Source organism: Neovison vison, chromosome 8 (genome assembly GCF_020171115.1).
Source record: "Neovison vison isolate M4711 chromosome 8, ASM_NN_V1, whole genome shotgun sequence".
Taxonomy (NCBI): domain Eukaryota; kingdom Metazoa; phylum Chordata; class Mammalia; order Carnivora; family Mustelidae; genus Neogale; species Neogale vison.
The window spans coordinates 33,707,895-33,724,696 of NC_058098.1; the positions used below are offsets into that span (position 1 = coordinate 33,707,895).

Below are 16,802 nucleotides of genomic sequence, written 5' to 3' on the forward strand. Positions count from 1 at the left end.
GCTACAGTCTAACATTAATGGGGTGGATAAGTCATAGGCATCTAGTTGAAAACTGCAAGGTGGCATGGCAAAGTGTGTGGATACAGAAAGGGGCATGGAGAACAAGGAAGGCACCACAGAAGCTAGGTCTATCTTTTCGTTTGGCTACAGCCCATCTTTAATCCTCCAAATTCCTCTTCTAGAAGACACATCTCTTGTCTGTCTTGCCTTCCTAAGACACTCTAGTGGGTAAAGCCTATTTAACCAAGAATCCTTCCCGTAGATAATGGAAAGATTACAAGAAAAAAAGAAAAAACAAATAAAGAGAAAAGACAGAATAGGAAAGATGAAAGAACCACTCTGGTGGGATCCATTGTAAGGACAATTGAGAAGGCCAGAGACCCTGGAGGAAGTCTTGCTGCATCCTCTAAAGTAAGGAAAAGCAACTTGGGATCACGTCTTGTGCCTTTTGCAAGGTAACTGACAAGCCAGGGCTGCCGATTAGAAGGTCTATGGAGAGTTTTACTTAGGTTTTAGTTTAGAAACATGTGATCCAGATGAAACAAGTCAGTCTTTACAGGGATTCTCTCTAGCAAGTGGCTTCCAAGGACAATGTGAGCTTCCTGCCCCTGTCCCCACCTCCCTGAAGAAGAGCAGGAGTCAGGGGTCAGGTTCAGCAGGTTATCCCTGGTGATTCTTCGAGTGTCTAATATATAGCTGGTGCTCAATACATATTTTTGAATTCAGTGAACTATTTAATAAACAAATTTCCCCATTGGAGTTTTGGTAATTTTTTAGTTAGTTTATAAACACTGGTCCTGGAAGGCCCTAGGGGCAGAGAACAGAGAGAACAAATGCTTAAGAGAAAGAAAGATTTCTCTCATTCTTTCTTAGTTCATATACTATTTCTTCTTTTTTTTAAAAAAAATCAGTTTATTGAGATAAATTTTCTTTCTTTCTTTTTTTTTTTTTAAAGATTTTATTTATTTATTTGACAGACAGAGATTACAAGTAGGCAGAGAGGCAGTCAGAGAGAGGAGGAAGCAGGCTCCCTGCTGAGCAGACAGCCTGATGTGGGGCTCCATCCCAGGACCCTGGGATCATGACCTGAGCCAAAGGCAGAGGCTTTAACCCACTGAGCCACCCAGGCACCCCGAGATAAATTTTATTTCTGATAAAATATAATAATTTTGGGTTGGAAGAGGGGGGTGGAATTATGGACATTGGGGAGGGTATGTGCTATGGTGAGTGTTGTGAAGTGTGTAAACTGGCGGTTCACAGACCTGTACCCCTGGGGATAAAAATATATTATATGTTTATAAAAAATAAAAAATAAAAAAATAAAAAATATATAATAATTTTAGTTCTATGAATTTTGACAAATATTTATTTTCATGATACAGATTATTTCCAACACCCCCAAAAGCTCCCTGGTGCTCCTTCTCTGTCAATCCCTGCCCATTCCTGGCCACAAGCAACTAATGACCTGCTTTCTGCCAATATAGGCTAATTTCCTTATTCCAGGATTCCTCAAATGGAATCATGAAGTGTAATATCCAGCTTCATCTAGTAGGTTTAGAGCTTGCACTTCCTTGGGGTACACACCCATTCCTTTTTATTGCTAAATAGTATTCCATTGTTTGGGCATTCCATTGTTTGTTTTCCCCTTAAACTTGTCCATTGGCATATGTAGTTTCCAATTTGGGCTATGATGAAGAAATCCACGAGCACTTTTACATAAGTCTGTGTGAACATATGTTTTCCTCTCTCTTGGGAAAGTCCTGGGCTTTATGATAAGTACATGTTTAACTTTTTATGAAAAACTGCTCCAAAATGGCTTTACCGTTTTATACTCTCTCCAGCAACGGATGAGAATTCCAGTTGCTTTATATCCTCTCAAACATTGGTATTACCAATCTTAAATTTTACCTATTCTGGTGGAGTTTCTCTCTCTTTTTTAAGAAACAAGAACATGTGTGGACATTCTTAAACTCATGTTACTAAATGAGCAAGTAAGACACGGTAAGACACCTCTCTTCTTTGTCTCTGTCTCTCAAACACACACACACACAAACACCACGTGGAGAGGAGAGGGGGCCTTCTGTCTCCATGGGAAACAAAACCATTGTTTCTCCCAGGATGGGCTTTCTTTCTCAAAACCACAACTAAACCACATGCCCCTGCTTCAAGACCAGCGCGCTGCAAACTCTCAGGCGTCACAAGGTTTCCCCAAAGAGCTCTCACGCCGCCTCGCAACTGCTCTCTTCTCTACCAATAAATAATAATTGTCTTTGCAAAGAGCTAGGTTGTGGCCAAAGCTGGAGAGCTCCAGCCAGGGGTTGCTTCTCTGATCCCTCCCGACCCCTCCCTTTCCCCAGCCAGTTTGGAGCCGAAGACATTCCAGGTTCAGGAGCAAGTTACCCGGAAAGCCCTAGGGAACGCGCGGCTCGTGGGCACCCCGGGCACCCCTGCAACCGGGGCATGGGGCATGCTCAGAGGACGCGCGGGCGGCGCAGGCGTTGGCTGCAGTGGGGCCCAGGAGCCGGGAGGTGCCGCTGCGTCCCCGCTTCCCGGCGCCTGACCCAGCGCGCAAAGTTGGGCTGGAAGCCGCCGGGGGAAGGAGGGACCGAGCCAGCTAGGGTGGCGGGGAAGCGGGGCGGGAGGAGGAGGGAGGAGGGGAAGGAGCGGGTGGGGGGGGGCCGCCGAGCGTGTGTCACTCGCGCTCTCCCTCTGTGTATAGAGGATGTGCTGAATGGTACGCTTCGAGGCGGCGGCGGAGGAGGAGCAGTACCCGGCGGTAGCTGGCAGCCTCGGCAGCCCGGCTCGGCTTCCCTTCGCCCTCCGAGGTTCCACAGCCACCGCGGGCGCCCGACCCCGCGTCCCGCCCGGGGCATGGCCCGGCGCTTGGCCCCCCCGCGCCCCGCCTGCTGAGCCGCGCCGGAGGAGGTGCGGAGGCCGGGAGGCCAGGGGAGGCCGGCGGGGGAGCAGAGTCGAGCGCCTCGCGAGCCGAGAAAAGAGCCCGCGCCCCGAGCCCCGTCGCTGCCGCGCTCGCCCGGGCCGCCCGGAGCCCCGATGAGCCCAGATGGCCGGGGCTCAGCCCGGAGTGCACGCTTTGCAACTCAAGCCCGTGTGCGTGTCCGACAGCCTCAAGAAGGGCATCAAATTCGTCAAGTGGGATGATGTAAGTCGGGGGCGGCGGACTGGGGGCGCCGGCGGGGGCGGGGGCGCGGGGCACGGGGCCGGCCGCGGGGCGGGTTGCGTGGGGGTGGGGCGAGGGGCGCGTTATGCAATGGGCGCTCGGGATCTGGCCCCCGCGGCCTCGGGGCGCGCGGGGTGGCCGCTGCCGAGGTGGCTGGCAGAGAGCAGCGGCTTCGCGCGCGCTCCTGCACTCCACGGGTTCAGGAGTTGCCTCCTGGCCGGGTCTGGTAGGCGCCCCCAGAGGGTCTTCTGTCTTTGGGGCCAGTGGAGCAGGAGGGACAGGCTTTGCCAGGCGACGGTCCTGAGAGTTTGGAAAGTGTGAAGTTGGGACCAGCTGGAGAGCGCTGGGGTGTGACCAAGGCGCACCCCTCTCCGCCCACAGACGCACCCCCCATTACCTCTTTTGCCCCTTCTCAAGAAGGTAGGGCCTCGAAGTCCGAAACTGTTCAGTGACTACAGACCCTCTTGGCGCTCTTAATGGAGCCCACGCGGCGGAGAACCAGCGGTCCAGCCGACAGGTGGTCGCTGGTGCCAAACTTCAGCGCCTGGCTCGGGAGTGAGGGGGCCTTGAGAAGGGCCGGTGAGGACACAACTGAGGAGGACTAGAGGGCAGAAAGGGGAGCACTGAAGGGTCTAGGAGTGCTCAGTGGGCCTGAGGGCAAATGGGGAGGGCTAGTTTTTTTGGGAATTGAGCTGGCTGGAATCTTCAGCTTGGAATAGACCTGGCAAAGCTTTCCCCCACCATTTATGTACGTCTTTTGCCAAGTGGGACAGAGCTCAGCCCAGACCCGGATCCCCAGGGTTTCACATGAGCCCCGGACCCCAGAACTTCAAGTGACACCCCCCATCGCCTTCAAACACTTATATTAATAATCTTACTGAAAACATGGGTATCTTTAGATGGAGGACATTATCGTATCAATTTATATGTCCTGGGTGTCATTCAAAGGATTTGATAAGAACAACCCACTGGGGTCAACCTGAGCTGTCAGGATCTAGAGAAATTTAGGTCCAAATGACGAAGACATCTCTTAAACAGGAGGAATTATAGGAGAATAAGGTGTTCTTCTTGCTGAAAAGATTTTCCACCTAGTAAATTATAGCCTGTTATCCTCCAGGGTATTTTTCTTTAATCTTCTTAAGCCATTTTCCAGTGTCTGAAAACAATTTAAATATTCCAGGTAGTGAATCCAATTACTTAGCTGAGTGAGTCTGTGTCTATATTTTGTCCAGTTGGAAGAGCAAACGGAACTTGGAGTATGAGCCATAGCTTCCTTGAAAGCTAATGCCAATTATTAAATGCTGTAGGCTAGGATGCAAACATACATCCTTTTACTGAGGACACTTCTCTTCTTCCGTCTCACTGCAACGACCGGATGTTTTTGTAAATGAAATAGAATCTAAACAATAAGTTCAGACACAGATTAAATGCTTTGCTTGTGTGAAGGAAAAACAACAGTGAAAAAGAAAATGCAGTTCAGCAACAAAACTGTCCTGCCCATCTAGAAGTCTCGTCTAGAGAGCCAATGCGATGAGCAAGAGGGTAAGGGCAAGAAGGGGGAGAGAGAGAGTTTACAGGATATAAAAGGGTATTTCACCATAAGCTTTGGATTTATTCACAGAGATGATTTTTTTTTTAAAAGATTTTATTTTATTTATTTGACAGACAGAGAGATCACAAGTAGACAGAGAGGCAGGCAGAGAAAGGGGGGAACCAGGCTCTCTGCTGAGCAGAGAACCTGATGGGGGGCTTGATCCCAGGACCCTGAGATCATGACCTGAGCTGAAGGCTGAGGCTTAACCTCCTGAACCACCCAGGCGCCCCCCCAGAGATGACTTTAAACAATGGTCCAGAATGTCTTAATTGGGAAGAAGATAGGCAGCGTCCACTTTGAAAATGAGGCTTTTCTGTGGAACGCCTTTTGATACATCCCAGTAGATGGTTTTTATTATATGCATTCATGGCATGGGTATTTTTTTCCCTACCTGCTAATGCCAGGCTCTATCCTAGCTCATGGGGTGGTGACAGATGTAGACAGTCTCTGCATTACACACCTTACATGATAGGCGGAGGAGACAGAAAATGACCGAGAACACAGATCTTATAGAGATGAGGAGTGATGCAGTGAGAGTAAGGGAAAGGCCAGCGGTGAGACACAGCCTGAAGAAGGTGAGAGCCATTCCCCTCTGACCATTGCAACAGTGAGTTTCTTGGGAAACCCTACAGGAAGGACGTAGGCACTAAGGAGCGGGAGCCTCAGATCTTCTACAGAGGAGAACCTAGATTGCACCCAGGAGTCACATTGTCTGGAGTATGATGAACTCTCCTACAAGTTCCTTGGCTCTTTGTCTCCATGATGATCTGTGAACCAAGAGGAGACCAGAGTTTCTGAGGTCCCCCCATATTCCCCTCAGGTGGATACAGGTGGCTTAAGTTCACAACTGAACGTGGATTCTGGTTCATATTTGCCCTTCCAAAATCAAGCCAGTTTACGTGACGTGGCTCATTGTATTGCATCTTAGTGATAGTGTGTGATGAAGACAAAAGAGAACTCGATCTTCGGTCCAAAGGCTTGAATTTACCAGCTAGTTCTCTTGCCAGTCAGCTGTGTGACTTTAGGTTAATCACCTAAATTTTCTGAATTTTTGCTGCCACTTGTGCAAGACTGTGAGAATGCTTCTTCTTCTTCTTCTTCTTCTTCTTTTTTAATCTATTTTACATATAGTGGTTGGGAGTAGCCAGTAGGATAAAGTAGCACATTTCACACTTGGGCATGCCTCAGAAAGAAACATCAGAGGGGGCTTGGTAACACTCAGATGGCTGGGTCCCACCCTCAGTTTCTGATTCAGAAAGGTCTGAGGTGGGACCTGAGACTCTGCATTTCTGCAAACCCTCTTGGCGCATAGGATCTTGAGAGCCACTGAGGCTGGCCGTCTGGGGGAACCACACGTTGAAACCACAGAGATAAGGTCTGTGATGTAACTTAAAGCCTATGATAGCAAGCTCCGGTGATCTTGTCAGCTTGTGTCAATTTTTGCTAGTTTGTGATTTTAATTTTATCTCTATGTTTGCTTGTTGAGAAATTCATCCAGTCGTCATCTTTCCACCTAGGAGGTAGAAGGACCTCAATGACAAAATCATGAACAATTTTTTAGACTTTATGGCATATTTTATGAAGTGTCTCTGATGCCTAGGCTGACTTAAGTCCCATTCATACGTGTCTTTTGAATTTCCTCTATGCAATGAAAAATTCGCAGCTTTGTTGCCTGCTTCTAGTGGGACTGTTAAGAACTGAAAGAAGCTAGAAGATTTTTTGAGAGGCCATCTAGTGTGTCTTTGAGCAGGGAAGACTGCTGTACTTTTTCCTTTGGGCTCTGACTTTGGGAAATACCTGCTGCCCTACTCCCCCATCCCTCCCCCCTGCAAGGGTGGTGCGTCCCCTACCTGCTTGTCTAGAGGAAAAGTAAATACTGGAAATAATTTTAAAATCTCTTAAATATCTGCTCTCCCTTAAACACTGTAGAACCCTGCTTTCTGCTTTCCTTAAGAAGAAAGATGAGCAAACTCATAAAACCGATTCTCAATAGCCCATTAGAAAGCATAATAATACATGTGCAAATGATGAGTATGGGGCTATTTGGAATTGTGGAGAGATTATCTCTTGTTCCTTGAGTGGGTAAAACACCGTAATCGCCCATCCTGTTTTTCTGACCATGTGGAATGGAAGATGTCCCCTAGCAGGTGCACTGACCTTTATAATCTGTTGGCTATCTGCCAGCATCATGGCTGTGGGTGCTCCCAGAGCAGTAGTCAAAAACTCTGACATAGGTACTAACCAGTCACGACAGACAGTAGGTGGGCGATGGAGCGGGAGCAGGATCCTGGAGAACACCCTCTTGCACCAGGACCAGGCACTGGTCATTCTTTGGCCTGATCACAAGGAGAGCTGAGGGTCCCCAGGGTCTGTGGAGGCACATAGAATTATTTCAGTGTTTGTACAAGTAGTGAGAGCGTGTGCAGTCAGAACATCAAGGGCAAACTTTGTCCTCCAGAACTTGGTCAGCATATCCAGGACTGACCTATCTTGGTTACCTGTTTTACCAAGGATATCAAAGGATGCAACTTTATCCTTGCTTTTATTTTGCATTTGTCTATTCTGAGCCCTTGTCAGGAAGGTGGATGTAACAGGCTATGGACGTTGTGGGAGAATTCTGGTGAGATGGACAGTGGAGGGGGGGTTCCCTTCTGCATCAGAGTTACAGAGCTGGAGAGACTGTGAGTCTGGCCCCCTTTCTCCTGGTGTTTGGCATTGCTCTGTGTTGGAAAGTCTGTGTTGCTCTGTGTTGCAAAGTCTGTTGGAAAGGAGAAGAGGAAGACTAGAAACCATACAGTAGGTCCTCCCAGCCCCTGATTTGCCCCTGTGTAGGCTCCCAGGACCCTGTCTCCTTGTTCCACAACATCTAGGGCATGGAAGGCTTCTCATTTGTTTGTTCTTTCTTTCTCTCTATTCTCACCATCCACATTCCAATCTCACTGTAAGTTACTTAATGCACCTCAGCCTCAGAGTCCTCATCTGTGATGTGAGGATTGTAATATTGCCTGTGCTGCACGCTACAGCTGTTAAGGTTAAATGAGGGGAGGCACATGGCAATGTTTTGTGTAGTGCCTGGCACACAAATTAAGGAAACCTTTAACAAAACCCAGTTTTAAAAATCATCATTCCCCCCCAGTAGGTAGAGGGCCATGAATTTTGTCATAGTGGCTGTGTATGTTAGATGACTCTTATTCTATCAGTGGGAAGATCCAGACCTTCCTTTTGTTCCCTTTATTTTTATTTATTTATTTTAAAAGGTTTTATTTCTTTATTTGACACAGAGAGAGAGCACAAGTAGGCAGAGCAGCAGGCAGAGGGAGAGGGGGGAAGCAGGCTCTCCGCTGAGCAGGGGGGCCCAATGTAGGGCTTGATTCCAGGACCCTGAGATCATGACCTGAGCTGAAGGCAGAGGCCAAACCGACTGAGCCACCCAGGCGCCCCCTTCTGTTCCCTTTAATGTGTGCTTTGATTTTCATATTTTATAATTTGAAAAAGAAAAAAAATCAGATTTTTATCCTTTTTAAAAAAATTCAGGTGTTTCAGAGAAAGTGAATCTATATAAAAAACATGTTTATATAGACACATTTTCTTTAAAGCAAGTTGTTTATTTTCATTTTTTTAAAGCACATCAGTTTAAAAAACATCCAAAAGTTTCATCTATACTTAAATTCTTAATATATACATATGTTATATGGAAGGAAGAAACAATTACACAAAACTCTTGTAATTTAATAGGAATATATATATATTTAAGATATATTTAAAAATAATCTCTGTATATTCTGTTTTACAAGCACAGTCTAACTCAAAAGCTGTAATTGTGACTGGCTAAGTTGTTTGAGGAGAAGGCTGAGGAAGCTCAGAGGTTTGGCTTTTCACTGATGCCCCATGAGCTTTGGCTTTTCACTGATGCCCCATGGATTTGTAGCAAGTTCCGCCCTCCTCCTTTGTCTACCACCCCTCCTCCCACAAACAAAATCTCTGCAGTTAAAACAGGTAATGGGCAAGGTGCGGTGTACTACCCAGCATCATACACAGAAGCTTAGTTAGAATATTTGCATTATGTAAAATGTGCAGTTACAGTTTCCAGAATGATGGCAGCAGAATGATGGATGACCCCAGACAAGATTCATGAGGGAGCAGAGGGGAAGAGTTCACGAGATGGGCATTCAACAGTGCTCGCTTTGGAAAGGTTATGGGAAACAGGGAAGAAGCAGCTCTGGCTGGTAGGTGGTGGATCCGCATGGGGGGCCCCCATGGAGTGAGAGGCAGATTTTAGACTGGAAAACTGGCAGGTGCCCTCTAAAAGCCCACTCAAATATGCCCAGATATGTTCATTTTAGATGTCCGAAGAGCTTTTGTGGATTTCTCATTGACAGTAATTACTTCAAGTGTAAAAGTATTAACTTTTCCAAAAGCTAGTCAAATAAAGCTATTTTAAGCTTTTTATCAGAGCGTAACATGCATGCTGTAAAAGCAAAAGCTCTTATGTCCCCCTGGATTCGTCTTCACAAAATGAACACCTCAGGTAAGCAGCCCCAGATCAAGAACAGCACTGCCAACCCCAAGTGCTCCCTTCACATCCCTACACTTCTTTCCAGGGCTGACAGTCATCCTGACTTAAAATCCTAGATTGGCTTTGCCTGTTTTTTGATCTAAAAAAACCCCTATTTTTAAAATTTCCAGTGAAAACAAAACAAACCCTCTTCAGCCAAAAGCACATTTTTATAACTGCTGAATAAACCCTCTTGAACAATAACAACAAAAGTGACTTACCTTCTGTTTAGATGGCACTGGATTTGGTCCTTATCTCTCCTAAGGTAAAGCCTGGGAAGAGAAGCAGGTGTAAATGCCCCAAAAGAGGAAACAGTTAAAGAAAACTAGTAATTTAGCAAGGAAATGTATTGCCTACAGGCTATCATTGGCACAGGAAAGCAGACCAGCAGAGTGCTGTTTGTGGGATCACTTTCTCTCTTCTAGATTTTCTCTTATCTTGCCTGACTTTGATATTCCTACCTGTGGTGCATGAGGATAATTTGCTCTGGCTATTAGCATATCTTGAATACTTCCCTTGAAAGTTCAGCCTATCAACAAATAGCTTCAAATTATATTTACCTGCGATGATGTTTAAATGGAGCAGGAACATTTTCCTTTTTTACGTCGAACTTGGTAACCCGTGGTTAAATGTTTCTTTATCAGGATTGGTTCATGTTATCATGAACAAGGAGTGCCAGCTGAAAATGGAATGGGATTGATTGTGAATTGTTGACTTAATGCTGTGGGTCTCACCTAAATAACACATCCTTGGTGACTGAAAATGTTGGCTCTCCTGTTACCCAAGCTGATGTTAGGTTCATGCAGCCTTTTCAAATCATGTCATAAATTCCATCTGCTCAGGCAGATTTCATAATTCTTCCCTTTCCCCATCTATGCCATGTCTGATGCTCCAATCTAAGCTGTGCTCCTGTGTATGAGTCCGGAAGGGGACTGGAGACATATCCCTGAGCTCAGTTACACATGAGATTTTAAGGAAGCCATCAATTTCTGTAACAGGCTAACTGAAATATCATGTGTAAAAAGGGCTAGATTCTTTAAGAGTTCTTGAAGTTTTAAATTCAAGAACTGATCGCTTTAAGTTCTATTATTTCATTTTATTATCTTTTTCACATGTTAATTTCAATTTTTTGGAAATTTTACCTTTAATTGGCATCCTGAAAAAATGCTTGGGTCTGTGTCTTAATTGCTGCTGGCTAAATCTGTACATTTATCAAGAACCTTAATTGTCATAAATGAGGAAAGAGACTATTATATAAAAGAAGAAAAAATACTCAGTATTTAAACAGAACAAAAGCATCCCACATCAGTTTTTCATTTCAGGGGCTCTTTTAGTTCATGATATTTGCTTTATGTTTTGTTTCTTTTTATTGCATTAAAGTGTTAAGAGCAGGTTCAGGGAAAATGGATTATTAGCAAAGAAAACCATTTTCCCTGAACCTGTCATGGTGAGGGGTATCAGTCTATAACACTGATACCTAAAAGTAAGAGATTATTTTGGTGTTAAAAAATCAGATTTTCTTGGGGGCTTGTTTATAAGTTAGGTAAGAGAAAGTTAATTTGATTCATTTTATAGAAGAGGCCATATGAACTCAAAAAGAGATGGAAGACCACAGAACAAAGCAGCCAGTGGGCTAATAGATGTTTAAAAAAAAAAAAAAAAAAAAGGAAGGACACGAAGCATGAAGCTTTTCTCAGGTGTTCTGTCTTAGGTATGGTTGAATCTCACGTAGCACCAATTTTCACATCCTTTTCGTGGGACTTTTCAAAATGCAGAGTCCAGGGGCACCTGGGTGGCTCAGTGGGTTAAGCATCTGCCTTCAGTTCAGGTCATGATCTCAGGGTTCTGGGATCGTGTCCCATATCAGGCTCTCTGCTCAGCAGGGAGCATGCTTACCCCTTTCTCTCTGCCTGCCTTTCTGCCTACTTGTGATCTCTCTCTGTGTGTCAAATAAATAAATAAAATCTTAAAAAAAAACAAAACAAAACAGAATGCAAAGTCTGGAAATCTAAAGCTACATTCACCAGCCTCTCTAGAGGCCTCTAATATTCTGGCTGTAAATAAGTTCCAGTAGAATGAGATGTACTCACAGGAGAGGTGGAGGGCAGAGGTGTGAGACAGGCCACCTTGCTGCCTTCTTGGGCTGGTTTCCATAGATACATGAGAGTTGCAGGAAGACGCATTACTTTCTCTAACTGTCCTTCGGTGGGACCCTGGGTGTAAAGCGGCAACAAGAGGGTGCTGACTCTCAGATGACTCTTCCATTGTCTTCAGCTAAGCTGGTGTGGTCTTGACTCAAGGGCTTCCTTCTGGATTCCTTACCTCTTCTGAATTTTCTGGAGGCAATGGCTGTCCTCAAGGGTCAGTGCTGTGGTGTTCTGGGGTCGTTTGGGGATGCCCAGCCTGACTCCTGGGTCACCAATCCTTGTGATTTTGTCAAATGCTTAATAACCTGTAATTAAATCCTTTTATATTCAAAATTTCCAGAGAGATTGCTGTTTTCTTCACTAAGCCCTGCCTGAAGGGCGTTTTATGGTTCTAGGACTTCATGATTTTCAGTCCTTAGGTGCGATCACCATGTCCGTCCCATGTAGTTTTCGCCTTCAATATCACATGTGAGGAACATGGAGGTTTGTCAAAATGCTGCCTTTGGAGTTCAATACCTTGAGAGTGAGTCCTAATAACAGGCATGTTTTGTTATAAATCACTGTTATTTATTTACATTCTCTCCCTTCAGTCCTCAGGACCATCTTGAGTGGTAGGAAAAGATCAAGCGTTATTCCCATTTTGCATAGAAGCAAACTGAGGCTAATGAGTTGCGGCTTGCCCAAGGACATACAACTGGTTAGTTAAATTTAAAATTAAGTTTGGTTACGTTCTGGGCTCTTTCCAGGCTACCATGCTATCTCCAAACAGAATCCTTTCAGTAGTAAAAGACGTTCAATAGAATCCAGATCAATACTGGTTGAAAAAGGTAACTTGACTTCTCCAAAGAATCTCCCAGATTTTAGGATTCATACAAATGCGGTTTAGATCCCTACAAACTTACACCTTTTGGCTAGTATTATTTTTATATTTACAAGAACTATATTTTATATTTTTATATTTGGCAGTTATTTTTATGGTGTATATGCAAAATCCGCTTTTGTCTACATGGCGTTACATGGGAACATAGGAAAGCTTCACTGCGACTTTGAGGCACAGAGGCCAGTATGGACTGCTCTCTGCAAATGTTCTCTGTCGTTCAATATAGACACATGGTATATGTCGATATTCAGGAATGGCATTAAAACAAAGGTCATTTTTTTTCAGTGCCTACTAAGTGATACTTCTGTGTCTAGCAAGACTTATCATATGTGCTTCTCCATGTTTTTCTCTTCTCAACATCCTTGCAAAATGTTGTCTTTGTTGGTTTCCCATTAAGACGGGTCCTGTGGCTTCTTATGGAAATTATTCATCTTGGAAACTTTGGTCGGCATGAAGGAAATGTAGACGATGACCCCAAGCAGGACAGAGTGGCTTGAATTCGAGGTAGTGTCAGTTGAGAGGCCAGATCTAGATTACCGGTGCAACAATGTAGATACAAGGAGATGGACAGACCTGGTCTGTGTTTTAATTGGGCCAAGGCACCTGGAGGACTACAGCTTTAATGTTATTTATCTTCTTTCTTTCCCTAGGACAGAGCATAGACTTGACACTGGGTAGGTGCTGAGGAAAGGTCTGTGGAATGAAGGAAGTGTCTGGTGTGTGTCTGCAGTGGGTTCACACTGGGGAGGCAGACCTGGAGGGTGGTAGGCCTATTCAAGACACACTGCCCGTGGCGTCAGTTGGAAAGCCCTACCTGACATCCTTCCATTCTATCTGAAATCTCCCAGAGTCCTAAGGGACTCTGTGGCTTTTTTAGATAGGGTTTCTCCATGAGAGTTGGAGAAGCAAAATGTTTACTGTCAATACAGAGCTGACAGATCTTACAGAACTGATTTCCTGTAAGGTATAAATAAGGCTTAAGGTTGAGGGTGTACTCAATTGTAATTTAATATTGGTTGAAAATTATGATGCTCAATGTATTTGCGTCTCATATTCTGAACGTTACCAGGGGCTTCTGTTTTCTGAAAAAGATGCTCACACAACTACCCCGTATTGCTGTGAAAATTACCCTTAAAGAAATTCTGACATGTTGGGAGTGACAGAACAAAAGACCGATGGTTGTGAAAACATTCCCTTTCGTATGCTAATATCCACAAAGACTTCCTTCCTTCCCCACTCCTCATTTAATTACTGGGGCCACCTACATTCTCCCACCTTACCTCTGGGCCCTGGGAAAGCATACCTCTCTGGGTTCTGGATCCCATGTTTCCTGGTCTCTCTGGATCCTGACTTTATTATTACCTCCCCTTTGATAGTTTCTGTGAAATTTTTCCCTCCTCCAAAACTCCTCCAAGAACATACCAATATGCCTTTTGGTCATTAAAATCCCAAGGTAGAATCCAGCACCATGTTCTCCAGCTTTCCTCATGTACTTACTGCCCCCTCCATCATTTTCCCGCCATGACCGAAGTGTTGCTTATACCCACCATCCCCCTTTCCTAACATCCCAGCCACTCCTCAGTCCTCCAAAGCCTTGTTCTGCCCTTATCATTGCTTTGAGATTTTCTCTTGCCAAGGCTCCTGGCAACCTGCTGGGCATCAAACCCAACCCATCCTTACCAGAACCTATCTTTGCTTCCTTGCCTCTCTTCCTGTTGTAGCTTTCTGTACAGCCAGGCAGTATTCATAATGACAGGATGTGTTGATGCTTCTTTTACAGTAGACATTTTTAGTCTACTAAACCACTAAACATTTTTAGTGGGGTGGAGTTGTGATTATAAATGGTTTGGTCCCTGCCCTTAGGGAGTTTGTATTCTATTGGAGGAGACAAATGCCAAAGAAATAGGAATAGAACCGTTTCCTTGTAGCAGTGTAAGTGCTACAGAGAAAGGTACAGAAGTACATATGAGGGGGCACCTGGGTGGCTCAGTGGGTTAAGCCTCTGCCCTCGGCTCAGGTCATGATCTCAGGGTCCTGAGATGGAGCCCCGCATCGGGCTATCTGCTTGGCAGGGAGCCTGCTTCCTCCTGTCTCTCTGCCTGCCTTTCTGCCTACTTGTGATCTCTCTCTCTCTCTCTATCCAATAAATAAATAAAATCTTAAAAAAAAAAAAAAAGAAGAAGAAGAAGTACAGGTGAGGATAAGAAATGTGGAAGGGTCCCCTGGAGGCAGTCTATTTATGGAAAGACCTGGGTTCTAAGTGGGACTGAGTCAGGCCATCAAGAGGAGGGGGGAGTGTGTCAGGTCAATGGAATAGCACATGGGGGCATTCCAAGGATCAAAGGATGGAAGTCCTTTGAAGGACAGAGCAGAATAAGCAGGTGGGGAGCTTGTGGTTCGGTAATGCTGCCAGGATGGCAAGCGGCCTGCTGAGGCCACTAAGGTTTTATCATAATGTAGATGGGAAACCATTAAAGCCGTGTAGCCGAACTCAGTGCTATTGACATTTGGGGTTAGGTAATTCTCTGTTGTAAGGGGCTGGCCTGTGCATTGTAGTATGTTTTGGACCCTCCCTGGCGTCTACCCACTAGATGTCAGTAGCAAAAGCCCCAGTGTGACAAACCAAGTTATCTCTGGACATTGCAAAGTTGCCCCAGTTCAGAACCACTGATGAAATGAAACCACTGATTTAAATCTTAACTGATTTTAAAAAGTCCTGGGCTAATGCATGTATACACACACACACACACACACGGCCAGTAAACATATGAGAAGTTGTTCAACATCATTAGTCATAGGGAAATGCAAACTCAAACCACAGTGAGATGCCCTTTCTATCCGTGAGAGCTCTATCTTACTAAAATGGTCCCTTTCCTCAGCTGATGCCACCTTAGACCACAGCACCTTGGATGACTGGGAATCTGGGCTCTTATTTGAATCTGGACTACAGTGTCTGAAGTAACCTGTGTGGTATCTGAGGAAATATGTTGCCAACTTTTTTGGAACACTGTATTGTGTTAAGAGAGATTTTTATACCTGTTGATAAAATGCAAATATTGAAATGGGGCTTCTTGCCACTTTTTTGCATCTTCTCTTCTGGACCTGGTCCAGACCTCCTCTGCTTTCCTTTGTTTGGGGGGACATTTCAGACTGGATAGACCTGTGGAAGGAAATTCCCATCAATGCTGATGCATGTAGAAGTTTGACCTTACTGACCCTAAGCCAATACCATAGCATCCTTTTACTGTTTTATTTTTATTTTTTGTTGGCATAGTTAGGGCTGCATTGCCCTTGTTGGATGCGAACACATCTGCTTTTCTGTGTGACCCTTAGAATTCTTTTCCACCCTTTACACAGCTGTTTTTCCCGCAATGTATATATTTGCCATCTTTGGCTCTTTTCTCTGACGCAGGTCTTGGGCAGTCCCTCTGGAACATTGTTATTTTTTCCTTGTTGACTCTATAATAGTGATTAATTTTAGAAGTGCATGTTTTTATTCATATGTGTTCTCTTGTAACAGCATAAAAACATAGAACCACTGTGGAGTTGGGATTGTGGTCAATGAGGGCCCGTAGTTTCTGATAATGGGACTAAGGGTCTGTGGGTGAAGTTTAGGGTGATTTCTCTGCGTGATTTTGCTAGAGCTGCCATTACAAAGTTCCACAGACTAGGGGGTTTAAACAACAGAAATTTATTTTCTCACAGTTTTGGAGGCTAGAAATCTGAGATCAAGGTGTGGCAGAGCTGGTTCCTTCCTTTGGGGCCCTGAGGGAAGCATCTGTTCAGGCCAATGGCCTAGACTGGGGGTTGGCCGACTTTTCCCTGTGTTGCCACTTCGTCTTCTGTTTCTGTGTCCAAATTTCCTCTTCTGTAAGGATGCCAGCCTCATTGGATTTGGGCCCACCCTTGTGACCTCCTTTTAACGTAATCACCTGTGTACAGACTCTGAAGATGGTGACACTTATTTTGAGAAACTGGGGTTAGGACTTCAACATATAAATTTTTTGTGGGGGGCACAATTCAGCCCACAACATACCTCTACCTGGCAGAGTATTTAGCTCAGGGGATGGCAGCATGCTTACTCTACTCAGATATTTGAAGAATTGATGCTTAGAGAAGCAACCAGATTTGTTTTGTGCTACTTAGATGTTAAAACTGGATGATAACTGCGTAAATGGAAAAAACCCAGAACTGGCTGGATGGGATTATTTGACCAAGTTTGTTTTGTAAAAAACATTTCCCTACGAATGAGAAACCTGGTTTCTCCAAAAGTTTTAGAGCTGCGTTACCCAATAGAAATAGACTGTAAGCCACTTAGGAAATTTTAACATTTTCTAGAAGCCATATTAAAAGAGGTAAAAAGAACCAGGTAGAACAGTTTATTTAACCCAATATGTTTATATCAATATATAATCAATACCAATAATTATTAATGAGGTATTTTATAT

At 44.7% G+C, this 16,802-nt stretch overlaps 1 protein-coding gene across 3 annotated transcripts in view; it reads left to right on the forward strand.

Moving 5' to 3' along the window:
• The first annotated feature begins 3,022 nt into the window (after positions 1 to 3,022).
• Positions 3,023 to 16,802, forward strand: part of PLCB1 (phospholipase C beta 1) — a 685,746-nt gene continuing 671,966 nt past the window's right edge. For 2 of the 3 annotated variants that reach the window (XM_044263435.1, XM_044263434.1), the window contains exon 1: positions 3,025 to 3,160. In XM_044263435.1, the coding sequence (XP_044119370.1) occupies positions 3,062 to 3,160 (99 nt within the window). In that variant the 5' untranslated portion in view covers positions 3,025 to 3,061. Of the gene's footprint in view, positions 3,161 to 16,802 lie in introns of all 3 variants that reach the window. The other variant, XM_044263433.1, reaches the window with a different exon arrangement.